General features: G+C 36.9%; 1 protein-coding gene across 5 annotated transcripts in view; it reads left to right on the plus strand.

Annotated features, from left to right (window-relative positions):
- The window catches only part of LOC136825466 (uncharacterized), a 603159-nt gene that overhangs the window by 233324 nt on the left and 354951 nt on the right, over positions 1-14884 (plus strand). Inside the window, exon 1 of one of the 5 annotated variants that reach the window (XM_067081962.1) lies at positions 2276-2415. The exons of the other annotated variants lie outside the window; for them this stretch is intronic. Within the exon in view, the coding sequence (XP_066938063.1) occupies positions 2384-2415 (32 nt within the window). The 5' untranslated portion in view covers positions 2276-2383. Of the gene's footprint in view, positions 1-2275; positions 2416-14884 lie in introns of those variants that run through there. 5 annotated transcript variants of the gene reach the window in all.

Consider the following 14884-nt stretch of genomic DNA (forward strand, 5'->3'; position numbering starts at 1 on the left):
GTTAGGGCATCTTTGAAAATAATTCTAGCAGTTTTTTTGACGTGCACCTTGGCCTTCTTATGTGCATATCTAATGCTGAATTGGGTTTTGTTAGTATTCATTTGTTACTCTATTTCTGTTCTCAGTGTTTCCTCTTCTTTTGTTATTCTGTAACAACAGTCCATAAGAAGACAACACTCACAGAAGGGAGGTCAGTGTTCTTCCAGATTCTAATTTATCAGAATGGTTCAGTGCTTCGGATGCTTGAATGCTGAAGGTACAAATATCTAAGTGTATTCGGTTTCCTTTTTATTTATTTTTTTTTAGATTGATTCCCCCCGCCCTCTCTCTCTCTCTCTCTCTCTCTCTCTCTCTCTCTCTCTCTCTCTCTCTCTCTCTCTCTCTCACTAGCGGGGAAAAATATTTAGGCGTTAGAAATTGCTTTCGAGTTGGTTCTGCTGGCATCAACTTGTTTGCATAAATTTCGGTAAGTGTTAAGCATGTGTCTGTTCATGTATGAAATAACCATTTATTTTGGTTTTTTTGTTTATAGGTGAAGACTGCAATTTGTGGTTGAGATAAGTGCTGGTCTTAAATTATATGAATGGTACTATTGAAGGTACAGTTAACGTTACTGCGCTTTATGTCGAAATGTTTATTGACTAAAACGTAAAACTGTCATGATCAGTGTTTAGGTATTCAAATATAAAACTCTAAGTTTTATATTTTTTTTTTTTTTTGCCCAGGACAATTATTATTTATGGGTAACTGGTTAACAGATCTAACTTTTCTCTAAAATGAGAAAATATGTTCATGGTTTAGAAAAAATGACGTGTAATTTCAGACTACTGAAGTTGATTTAGCGGTCATTAATCCTCCTGCACACGGCATTGATTACCCAAATTGTCAAACTTTGTGTTAATCAGGAAGACCTTCTAGGCCTCATTGATAAACATGGCGAGATCTTAATCAGTGTGTTTGCAAGTAAACGAGTTCGTCCCCAAGAAGAAGAATAACGCACAAAAGCTGCGACGTCCAGAAGTCTTCTGCTGGTATTGCTACATGTGAGACGTATCTCACTACAAAGCTCTCCTTCCTCTAGCCCTCCTGAACCCCCCACCCCTTCCCCCAGCCCCTTCCCCCCTCTTCTCACCTTGCCTGATGACTTCCAAGATCATGGCCAGCTCAAAAGGTCACATAATTCTCTCGAATTTTTGTATTGGCATCTGTTGATTGTTTTTTTTTTACCCTCGTTTCTTGTAACGTCTTAGGAAGGTTTTGTTCTCTTTCGAATGAGAAATCAGCGAAGTTTGTAGTTTTTCCTCATTTCTTGGTCCGACAAAGGAATGCGCGCAGAGTTTCTTCAAGGGGCAGAGCGAGATGACGCTCAACAGACGGCAGTTACGGCTTATGATTTAAAACGTTCCTTTGTACATGGCTGAAGTTAACATTTTGAAATAATTTAGATACTGAGAGAAGCTCACGTAAAGTCGCGTAAAGGAAAATATGTGAACGAAAACGTTTGGGTCCAGGACTCGTGGTGAATGAAATGGTCGCGTTGGCAACTCACAGGATCAGAGGCAGAGGGCTGATAAATCCTCGGGTTTTTGTTTGCTTTCTTGTTTTAGAGCCATTGCTTAGTGACAGGTTCGTAATTCCGTGACTCAAAAGTCACTTTTGATTATGTGTCTACTTCATGGAATGAAATTCGGCGAACGTACGACTAACAGGGGAAGGAGAGAGAGCGAAAGAGGACAAATTGTTGACGGCGAATGCTAGTGGGTTGGTGACTGGCTCGTTTCGGAGGAGGCTCCTTCATACCTGGCGTTGTGCTGGAACAGTTAGTTGTTGCGACCCATCCAGGTACGCGCTTCTTCCTACCAGAGTTCCTGCTCACATACACCTATCGTATATGTAACGTCCTCGGCCGCCTACGCCACGACGCCCATTAACCATCCAACAAAGGGAGATTCCCGTTGCGTTTCATTAGGTTTTCGTGCCGATTCGATTTGTTCATGTGATGTGAGTTTAAGCATTCCACGTAATTGATGATATTAAAGCACAAGTGTTATGTTATTTTTCTGTGAAACGAGAAGAGAATCGGGTTGCCTGTGAAATAAAAAAGATACCTTTTCGGCAGATCATTGTGGCCCATGCTATTTCGTGCCTTCTAGTGGAGTCGGTTCAAAGGTTGGGAAGTGACTGACTTCTCTGTCGTTTTATCGTTATTGCAATGATCCTTGTGTCTTTTGGGATAGCCTAGGCCTACGCAAAGAAAGAGAAAGGAAGAAAGTGTAGTGGGAAAGAGGAGTCGAAAGATTTTTGAGCGTGAACCTACAGGTGAATGTAGCGAGTGTAATGAGGAGGAGACCATGTGTTATTACTCGAGGAACACGTCGCTGAGATGAGGCTGAAGTTCACCCAGCCAAACTCGAGGTAAGTCAGGTGATGCAGGAGACACACACACAGAGAGAGAGAGAGATTCGGAGAGAGAGAGAAAAGAGAGAGAGAGAGAGAGAGAGAGATTCAGGAAGAGAAAGAGAGACCGAGAGAGAGATAGATTCAGGTAGAGAGAGAGAGAGAGAGAGAGAAAGGGAGATTCAGGGAGAGAGAGAGAGATTCAGGGAGAGAAAGAGAGATAGATTCAGGTAGAGAGAGAGAGAGAGAGAGAGAGAGAGAGAGAGATTCTTTCCTTGTGGGTAACTCTGGAAAGGTTTCAGGTGATCACCTGTCGGGAAAGCGTTTCTTCATCTCTATCAGGTGTCATAGCTTGACGTATCAGGTGATTCCGGTGGTCGTGGGTGACTGCTGCTGGTGTTCATGATGATGATGATGTTGAGTGGAGTGACTCCTCTCTCTCTCTCTCTCTCTCTCTCTCTCTCTCTCTCTCTCTCTCTCTCTCTCTCTCTTTATTGTACAGTTGTAGTCCTTTGGCATGTCCCCTGTATTTTCTGTCAGATTTTTCGTCTCTTCAGTATTTGGTATAGCTGTTTTTTATATATATATATATATTTTTATTATTTGCTTTGGTGCACCGGCTTTGCAGATTTCGTGGTTTTTATAATTCTGTTTGCTTTTGTTGCTTTGTCTTTGTGATATTTTCGCTGATGGCGTTAAATGTGCAATTTTTTTATTGGTTAAAATTGTGAAGAACAACTTTTAATCATTCTTATGTGTGTGTTTTCCGAATGAAACGCCTACATACACGCGCACACACAAAAACACACACACTACCGGTATATGTGTGTGTATATATATATATATATATATATATATATATATATATATATATATATATATATATATATATATATATATATATATATATATATATATATAGTGCGTGCGTACGTGTGCTTGTGAGTATTGTCGTTTGTAAGTATGTTTGTTAGATTTGATGTATACTTACGATAAGGTCAAGCTTGAAAATTAAACGTAAGGCGAGTCATCTTGATGGAATGTGCAAAACCCGCTATGAATTTCGTCACCCTTATTGAAATAAATGTTCAACGTATTTTTCATTATTTTTATTTTGTCCAAATTATTTATAGCGACTTCAGTTGACAAAAGCAATTCAATAAATTAATCTGGTCTTATGCTCTTTGTCCTGGCGTAATATGACTTTTGAGGTTAAAGTCCTAGACTTGATCGTCCGTTTGTCGAGTCGCCCAATACCTATGCATGTGACTTCCTGTCTTGGTTGGGAATACTGGAATTTTTATGAAAATCATTTCTGATTCTTTGTTCCCTCACGAATCAATAAGATTGTACGTTACTGGGAAAGATGTTTCTTTATTTAAAAAAAAAAAAACAGCCTAACTTTCCTTTACAAAAAAAAAAAGTTCTTAACTTTCCTTTACGAATTGAAAAGATCATAAGGCCCCTTTTGAATGGAAATTATCTTATTTTTGTAATAAAACATATCAAGAAGTTTGTGCAAGAATGTATCAAGAATTTATATTCACTGCACTTCGAAAAGAGGAATCTCACTTTCTCTGTCGCACTTTCAAAAAATGATGCTGGTGCAAAAGTCACGCCACGTTCTTGTGAATGATTGTGGACGCGATAAAACGTCGACAAGTATTCGGTAAACACCACTGTACGAAGCATCATTACGACGAAAGCGAGGATTTCAAAAAATAAAAACTTCTAGGTTAATGATTTAAAAGTTAACTCTAGAAGGGTACTAATAAAACTTCTAGGTTAATGATTTCCAAGTGAAAGCAGACATGGGGGGGGCAAGTAACGAAAAAAATGGGTAGATGCAGAAGAATTCTAGAAGTAGATGCAGAGGAATTCTAGGTAGTAGTTAAATACAAAATCGATGGTCTTGTATACAGTAATACCCAGTTCATACCCATACCAGATTCTTACTCTAGTTCTGAAGGAATTACGAGGAGTGAAAAACTCACGTTGATGAGAAGAAATTTACATTATAATCTTATCCTAGTTCTGAAGGAACACGAGGAGTGAAAAACTCACGTTGTTGAGAAGAAATTTACATTATATATATATATATATATATATATATATATATATGTGTGTGTGTGTGTGTGTGTGTGTGTGTGTGTGTGTGTGCGTGCGTGTGTGTACGTAAGTATGTATATATTCACACATGTATGTACAGTATATATATACTACATACACACACACACACACACACACACATATATATATATATATATATATATATATATATATATAACTTCAACAGACCGGCCGGTATCCAGTTCAGTAACGAATGGAATGTTGAATTAGCTCACCTTCTCTGTGGCTAGAAGAACGTGTAGTTCTTAGATTAAATGAATGTCGTTTCTTTTATTATGTAGCATACTTTACGTATTGCGTAATCACCGTACAGGGCCACCGGTAATACAGGAAATCCGCAGCTTTTGTATTACCAAACTCTCTCTCTCTCTCTCTCTCTCTCTCTCTCTCTCTCTCTCTCTCTCTCTCTCTCTCTCTCTCTCTCTCTCTCTCTCTCTCCGCAAGTACATACAGTTTTATGTACGTATATAATATTTATATATATGTATATAAATATATATATATACACATATATCAAATATAAGGAGACCATAAAAATGCCAAAATGTGGAAAATAAAGGCTGTATTTCAGAGACCAAACTGTCTCTCTCTTCAGGCACTATTTGCCTGAGGATAGAGACAGTTTGGCCTCTGAAATATAGCCTTTATTTTCCACATTTGGCGTTTTTATGGGCAGCTTATATGTAATGGAATTCTGTTTTAACAGAAAATATTTCACAGTCATGCACACACAAACACACACACACACACACACACACACACACACACACACACACACACACACACACACACATATATATATATATATATATATATATATATATATATATATATATATATATATATATATATATTTATATTATTATAATTATTTTTTTCATATTATATATACATATATATATAATGTGTGTGAGTGAGAGAGAGAGAGAGAGAGAGAGTTAGTAAATATACATTTATACAGGTAACTATGTTTATACGTTTAATGTTTATCCGGTCATTTTGTGTTTTTTTTTTTAAATACATGTAATGTCAGCCGCCATTTACACTGGACAAACGATTGACCTTCATTTTTGTTGTAAACATCTCTACATCCCTTCAAACCTCTGACGAAAATTTCTTTTCAGCGTCTCAGAATTCAGCATCTCTATTTTTCACACCATATTCCATTCACCATCACAGATTTCTCATAAAATTCATTTAGTCCTAGATTTCTCACACAAATTCCCATTCAAAGTCTGGAGTTTCATATTTTTTTTTATTTTTGTTAAAACCTTTTATTTTTTAGAATTTCTTTCATCGTCTAAGATTTGACAGGCAAAAATTTATTCAACGTAACATATTTTCAGCTTAAGACCGTTCATGTTCTCAGATTCCTCACATTAAAATGAATTCGGTCTCAAATTTGCTAAATCAAAATTCCACCCATATCCAAAATTTGTCATACAAAATTCCTTTTCAACATTTCAAAATTTCCAGTGTAGTATTTATTCAGCGTCATAGATTTTTACAGAATTTTCTATTGAACGTCTCTTGTGTCTTTTGTAAGGTCCATTCAATGTCTCAGTTTTCCCATAGGATGTCACATTCGACGTCCTAAAATTCTCATATTGAATTTCTATTCAAATCTTTTATGAAACCCCCATTTAACTTCTCATATTTCTCGAAGGATGTCCCATTCAACGAATTAAAATCCTTATGTTAAATTTCCATTCAAATCTTTACCATTTAACCTCCCATATTTCTCAACGGATGTTCCATTCAACGAATTAAAATTCTTATGTTAAATTTCCATTCAAATCTTTACCATTTAACCTCTCATATTTCTCAAAGGATGTTCCATTCAACGAATTAAAATCCTTACGTTAAATTTCCATTCAAATCTTTACCATTTAACCTCTCATATTTCTCAAAGGATGTCTCATTCAACGAATTAAAATCCTTATGTTAGATTTCCATTCAAATCTGTACCATTTAACCTCACATATTTCTCAAAGGATGTCCCATTCAACGAATTAAAATCCTTATGTTAAATTTCCATTCAAATCTTTACCATTTAACCTCACATATTTCTCTAAGGATGTCCCATTCAACGAATTAAAATCCTTATGTTAAACTTCCATTCAAATCTTTACCATTTAACCTCTCATATTTCTCAAAGGATGTCCTATTCAACGAATTAAAATCCTTATATTAAATTTCCATTTAAAATTCTCATATTAAATTTCCTTTGAAATCTTTTACAACATTCCATTTAACGTCTCAAATTTCTCAACGAATGAAAATATTCAAATTAGATTTCCATTCAAATCTTTCATGAAATAAGATTCAGTATCTCAGATCTCTCAAAGGATGTCCCATTCAGCGTATGAAAATCCTCATATTAAATGTCCATTGAAATCTTTTATGAAATTCCACTTAAGCCCTCACATATCTCAAAAGATGTCCCATTCAACGTATTAAAGCCTTAATATTGGATCCCACCAAAAGTCACTCTGCTATATATCATCCGCTGTGCCGGACAGAAGTACTGTATAAGCGTTCCGTTCGGAATGTTTGACTGGCTGTGTTCCAAAGCTCCCGGTGGAGCCTTTATAATGGAGGGGTTCGGACGGGATGGAGTGGGATGGGACGGCACATAGTTGTTGGGGGTGGGGGGGCTTCGCATAGTACTGCCATGAATGTGGGGAGGAGCCTGGTTGGGGAGGGGGCAGGGTTGCGTTTGCGAGCATCGGTCTTACCTGCCTATCCCTTATCATGCTTTGATCTGGTGTTTTCCGAAAAGCCTTTTGTCTGTGGCCGTGTAATTGCCTCTTTTATTCAAAGTTCCTCTCGTATGCATTGATTTGAGAGAGAGAGAGAGAGAGAGAGAGAGAGAGAGAGAGAGAGAGAGAGAGAGAGAGAGAGAGAGAGAGAGGGCGGGGTGCAAGGGCCCAATAGAGTAAAATTGGAACTTGTAAAAACGGTCGTAGCAGAAAGAGAGGGGATTCCTTTAAATAAAGTTTGCAAAATTAAGAGAGAGAGAGAGAGAGAGAGAGAGAGAGAGAGAGAGAGAGAGAGAGAGAGAGAGAGAGAGAAAAAAGGTATCTAAATTTCACAGGAAATAGAAATCGTATTTTCAACAATTGTGAATATTACATATATATATATATATATATATATATATATATATATATATATATATATATATATATATATATATATATATATATATATATATATATTTATATATATATATATACTGTATAGTACCTGATATTTGATAAAATATTTCTTTGAAAGAGCAACTTTATGTGTATAGCCGGGTTTGCATGTCAGAATGAATAATGAATAGGGGGAAGAGTGAGCCCTCAGTCCTAGATGCGCCTCATGAAACAAAGAAGATTGTATACTGAAAATCTATTCTAAGTGGAGAGTTGTCATAAACATTTGTCGTTTTATTGCTAAAGATTACGCAAAGCCGTGCTTGTTAAGACTGTTCTGTTGCTTCCCAGTTCGACTTTCATTTTCTATTAGAAATATTAGCGCACAATTGGAGGAAGTAAAATTACCGTCTTTTCTGTGGTTGGGAAAAGGTACATGAAGAAATTTTACATGTATCAGAAGATTGCTTTTCTTAAATCTAGTAGAATAGATCTGCGTTTTGTATACCTTAAATAAATATGGTGCTTTCATTAAGTTATTGTATACATGGGCCCTTCCCCTACTTTTTTTTAATATTCTCAATGATTCATAATGTGATAATGTTGTTCGGACAATAGACAGATTTATACCTTTCTTACTAACCATTTGTAGCTTGCTGGAGTTGTAATCACATTCTGTAAATACGCAATTTTTATTGGTATTAATATTATCATTATCTATATTAGAACAAGTCGTAATGCCTTACATTGACTCGCCATTGTTAACATTATAACCTCCATATTTAAAAAAAAAATAAGGAAAAAATGTGAGCACGATTAATATTATTTGCAACTGACATTAGTATGGTTGAAGATGGAAAATGTAATGATTAGCATCCAAACAGGGAAGACGTTGCAAGCCCATGTTATGTCAGGACGGTTCTCGGGTATCGAGTGACAAGAATCTGTTGTTCAGCGGCTGTGGCTTTGCTGCTTCATTCAATGCAACAACGCAATTTCGGCAGGTAACCTTAGATCACAGTGATCCTGAGGATGATGGTAACAATTCCCTACCCTTCCCAGTCCATGGCAGCCAGGGTATATCGTGGGCGTTAAATGGAATGGAAGAGTAGAAGCATCACGAGATTATTCGCTTTGGCACCACCGTGACACCCCTAAGGTACACCAGCTTCACTGAGTCTTGCTTTTACCTTAGTTTTACCGGACCACTGAGCTGATTAACAGCTCTCCTAGGGCTGGCCCGAAAGATTAGATTTATTTTACGCGGCTAAGAACCAATTGGTTACTTAGAAACGGGAGCTACAGTTTATTGTGGAATCCGAACCACATTAGGGCGAGAAATGAATTTCTATCACCAGAAATAAATTCCTCTAACTCTTCATCAGCCGGCCGGGGAATCGAACTCCGGTCTAGCGAGTGCCAGTCCACAGCTCTACCTTGATTGCAAAGAAGCACTACGCTATCTCCATAAACATTTCGCTAAATGGGCATGAATTTGTTAGTGACCTTGAAGGATATGGACCTTATAAAACAAACATTCTTTGAGTCTGCCTCGCACCTGCCTTTGCAGCTGTATTGAAATCTCTTTCCGTAATCCCTCACGAGGTATTGTAGTTTTCTCTACGTTTGTCTGTTCGTCACGCTTATCTTGTCATTTCGCAGGGATTTCAGTTAGGGTTAGGTACAACGGGAGACTATCGTGCATAAATGCGCATTGTTTGTTAGTGATGTGATCTGCTTTTTTTTTTATCTTAAGACTTTGCTGCAAGGTGAAATTATGGGTACAAATACTGTAAATTCTTTTTTACAACTTTAATCTAGGCTATGACTTTTGAACTTACATTTGAAATTCTTACCCTACCTTTCAGATAGCACAAGGTTCATTGACCTTGACCAAGACCATACTAAAATTAGCAGCCAAGGTGGGGGTGGAGGGGGGGGAGTAGAACGAAATCATGTTACCTTCTCTGCTAGAACCAAGATGGTGCTTTTCATCATCTGGAATGCAGTATGATCAGAGAGACGGACAGGTTTGGTTGGGCAAATATATTGCAGTAGCAGCACTGTCGGAGTTCTTTCAGCTGGTAATAATTGTAATAAAGTTTGAAATTACAACTCTCTCGGGGCTTTCTCAAAGAATTTTATGTAATTGGCTGGCGAAAATTGGCGAAAGCTCAAGCTAAAGAAGCAGGACAGCCAAGCATAAAGGAATGGAGCTTGGGGGTTGCAGGGACGCTGCATCTCTTGTCCAGTCTACCACAGTAAGCCGAGGAAGATGCAACATTATATAAGTTATACATCTCTTACAAGGGCCTCTCGTTGGAGAGATTCAGAGAGACTCGGAGTTCTCTTAACGACACGTTAACAAATCGGAACGACCATTACTGTCTTTCTACCCTGCCTCCAGCCTTTTGATCCTGCTGAGCTCAATTTCCCAGGAAATGTAACGTATCATGTTGCGCTGGCGCCATTTGTGGAGCGTTCCCAATTTTTTCCCCTTATGCGTCATTCCTAAATTCATGGGACTCCAAGGTAATGGTATATTTCATAGCCACTGGTCCATAGTTAATAGGAACGAATGAAGAGATAATGTCAAACACACTTGTAGCAAGATTTCCCCAAAAATGCCATTGCTGGGCGAGAACGAAGGAACGAAAAACCAGAAGAAAAAACAGAAAAGGAAAAGTATGTGCGTAAGAAACTGAGATAATAACTTCTTAATGCTGGTAGAACTATTCGTACAAGAAATGATAAGGCTGTTAGTGATTATTTCATTGTTATAAATTTCATGTATTTTTGGGTTACGGTACGCCACGAGTTGGGAATAAAAAAATTATGCGTTGAGTCCTAACAGGGATTGGGAAAAGTGAGCAGTTATAATAAGGCATCTATTAATGCTTACAGGGATTGGGAAAAGTGAGCAGATGTAAAAAGGTATCTATTAATGCTTACAGGGATTGGGAAAAGTGAGCAGATGTAAAAAGGGATCTATTAATGCTTACAGGGATTGGGAAAAGTGAGCAGATGTAAAAAGGGATCTATTAATGCTTACAGGGATTGGGAAAAGTGAGCAGATGTAAAAAGGGATCTATTAATGCTTACAGGGATTGGGAAAAGTGAGCAGATGTAAAAAGGGATCTATTAATGCTTACAGGGATTGGGAAAAGTGAGCAGACATGATAAGGCATCTATTAATGCTTACAGGGATTGGGAAGAGTGAGCAGATATAAAAAGGGAATCTATTAATGCTTACAGGGATTGGGAAAAGTGAGCAGACATGATAAGGCATCTATTAATGTTTACAGGGATTGGGAAAAGTGAGCAGATGTAAAAAGGGATCTATTAATGCTTTCAGGGATTGGGAAAAGTGAGCAGACATGATAAGGCATCTATTAATGCTTACAGAGATTGGGAAGAGTGAGCAGACGCGCGTAAAGAGAGAGAGAGAGAGAGAGAGAGAGAGAGACCATAGGAACAGAAACTGCTGAGAACAAAGCCGAGAAAATCTTATGGAATTCTACGCATGGCTGCGCACGTGGAAATGACTCTTGCCTCGCTGAAGAGAAATATCTTGCATACCCTCTGGCCCAGCAGAAGTCTCCGTAATGATGCGTCAGACACTGCGACATTGAGAGAGAGAGAGAGAGAGAGAGAGGAAGTTCAAAGGTCTGAAATCCTGAAGACAGGGAATTTTTTTTTCTCTCTCTCTCTCTCTCTCTCTCTCTCTCTAGGAAATTCAAATGTCTGAAATCTTGAGGACAAGGAAATTCTCTCTCTCTCTCTCTCTCTCTCTCTCTCTCTCTCTCTCTCTCTCTCTCTCTCTCTCTCATAAGGTCTCATTTTCATGCTTAAAACTTTTTTTCTTTTTAATTTAGTCATGTTGACTCCCGCCATCATCATCCCTTTTTTTTTCAGTGGATATTTTTCATCTCTGTCTTCGCCGGCCGAGACTTGAGCCTCTTCTTTATAAATTATGCTAACTCGACACTCCAGAGAGAGAGAGAGAGAGAGAGAGAGAGAGAGAGAGAGAGAGAGAGAGAGAGAGAGAGAGAGAGTTACCTTTATTCGTCACATATATTATTCATGCGTATTAGCTGAATTACGTTTCGATTTCGCTGAGAATCATGTTAGTTTCCAGATATTTATTTCAACGGCAGTGCTCAAGAGTGTTCATACTAATTAGAAAGCATAACTTAACCCAGCTTAAATAATAGATAGGTATTTTCAAGTTCTCCGCATGTCCTCAGGAGATGAGGTTTCTGTGAATCTAATATTTAAGCAAAGAGAATTATTTAAATGTCTGTGATTTAGAAGTGCAGCAGTGCGTATACAGATAATATACTCCTAAATGCAAGGTATAATACTACTCTTAAGCACTGTGGTGCTGGGCAAACGTTTAATCAGAATTTTAGCGAAGCTCTGCTTATTTTATGTTCATTTAATTTGAAATAGATACTCCCTTTGCTTTTGCTATGTTCCCTTTAACTTTTTCATATGTCGTCAGGCCATTCTATAAGGTCTCCTTACGTCAGTTTCTGTTGGATTTTTTATTACAAAAGTATAACAAAAGTATAGAAGTATCACTAGTACTGAATATGATACACACTCACACACATATATATTAGTGTGTCTGTGTATGTACATATATACATACGTATATATTGCAGGAAAGGTGTTTTACTTACACTTGTTATTATTATTTCCTCTCTTATTTTTTCATTGTTACTTTCCTTCCACAAAAACTTTAGGCTTGCTGATGTTGAGGAGGGGATGGTTTTTCTTCTTTCCTGTAGAGGGGTGACTCTAAACGGAGCTAACTATCTGGCTCTCAGAAAGCCTTTTGCTTTAAGGCGGCTAGCCCATGGCAGTTTCTATCCTCTCGACGACCCATCACAGCTGGCTGATTACAAAGTACATAATTCGCTGCATAGTTCAACAGGCGCACGATAGATCTGTCAGGTCACGGGTCTGAATCAACCCACCCCCCCTCCCCCGAAATCGAACTCGGAATTGAATTCTAGTTTTGGACCTCGCTAGTGAGGCAGAGATGATAACCACTGGAGCATAATAGGTAGAACGCAGCAATGGCGGCACAAGGGCATTACAAATATTTTCTTCTTTTGTTTTTGTTACCACTTTTTTTTTTCAGAACAGCTTAGTAACAAAGGAATCATCGACCCATAAACTCTATCAGTCAGTCAACCGAGTTGTATTGATGCTCAAGGCTTAAGCTCTGTTTTCTTTATTTGTGCGTGGGAGTTGGGGAGAGAGCAAGAGAGAATATTTGATGTGTGGTTCTGTCTCAATGGAGCGAGGATTATCTCGTCGAGGCCCTCCTGTAATGGAAGGACCTTGCTGTAAATTACATATATATATATATATATATATATATATATATATATATATATATATATATATATATATATATATATATATATATATATATATATATATATATATATATATATATATATAATTATATATATATACATATATATATATATATATATATATATATATATATATATATATATGTATATATATAATATAATATATATATATATATATATATATATATATAATATATAAATATATATATATATATATGTATATATATAATATAATATATATATATAATATATATATATATATATATATATAATATATATATATATATATATATATATATATATATATATATATATATTATAAAAGACATACAATACAGGACAGCATAATTTAAAGACCTACCTGTGGTTACTTCTTTCTTGTTACTTTACTTCCCCATTGTCTCCCACCCCACAAACTACAGTCCACTAGTCTGTGATCCCTCAAGTACAAAATTCAGTTCATAGGTCACTTATTGTGGCACACTGGGTCTTTTCAGGAATGGGGCCAAAGATCTCTCCGTCCTCGCCTGGGATTTAATCCGATACCTCATGACTGCAAGGCGGAAGGAATGAAAGCGTAAAATATAATTTTTTTTTATTCTTTTCCAACGACCTTATTTTCGCAATCTCGCCATTCAAAATGACTGGAAATGAAGGTCTCCATCATTATGGCTTGAATGAAACAGGTGTCCATTATCTGGAGGAGAAAGTCCAAGCAGTGCTAATGGGCGTGAGCGTTTCTCCCTGCGTGCCGGAAATTTGCGCAGGCGCGTTGGGTGTTCGTCGTCTTCGTCTTCTTCCTCTTTCTCTTTCGGTCGTTCGTTTGAACCCCCTCCCCCCCTTCCCCTTCCCCACCCCCGTTCCCTCTGGGCATTTCCTCTCTTGCTCAACTCACGCTTTTAGGTACGCCTTTTTATAGCTGGCTATCGGGGAATTCGCTTCCTCCTTTTGCTTTCAACTTTTACTTTAATTCGACGGATCATACAGTGGTGTTACATCCCCATAAGGGTCAATGACTTCAGCTTTATATATATATATATATATATATATATATATATATATATATATATATATATATATATATATATATATATATATATATATATATATATATATATATATATATTAAATGTATGTATGTTTGTGTATGTATGTATGTATGTGTGTGTGTGTGTGTGAGAGAGAGAGAGAGAGAGGGGAAGAGTGTGTGCGTACGTTCTCCGAACACAAAAATATTTGAAGTATAACTCGTTATGTTTAGTTTACTTAGTAGAGTTTATCTGTATTGTTACTTCATTATGTTAATATCCCAGTATATTGCATGTAGGTGAAGCTGGCCCTGATCCTTTATTTATTATAAGACAATGACATTTATAGGTTTTCCGGCTGGTTGGTAACAGACACACACCAACGCAAGTCAAGTGTCCAACTTCTTGAAGAAAAAAGCTTTCCTTTTTTATATATCTATGAATTGTAGCATTGTGCACGATAAACTGATCGTGACTATGTTATTGGCTGTCAAGGTGAAAGAGCCCATGCTGGCATTTAACCACCTTAAACTAAATTATTAGTATTATTATTATTATTATTATTATTATGCAACCACCTTAATCTAATTATTATTATTATTATTATTATTATTATTATTATTATTATTATTATTATTATTATTCAGAAGATGAACCCTCTTTATATGGAACAAGCCCACAGAGGCCATTGACTTGAAATTCAAGCTTCCATAGAATATGGTGCTCATTGGGAAGTCAGAGAAGGTAAAAGGAAATACAGAAAGAAGAGATCTCATTCATGAAAAATAAAAAAATAAAT

This window comes from Macrobrachium rosenbergii, chromosome 37, assembly GCF_040412425.1.
Source record: "Macrobrachium rosenbergii isolate ZJJX-2024 chromosome 37, ASM4041242v1, whole genome shotgun sequence".
Lineage (NCBI taxonomy): Eukaryota > Metazoa > Arthropoda > Malacostraca > Decapoda > Palaemonidae > Macrobrachium > Macrobrachium rosenbergii.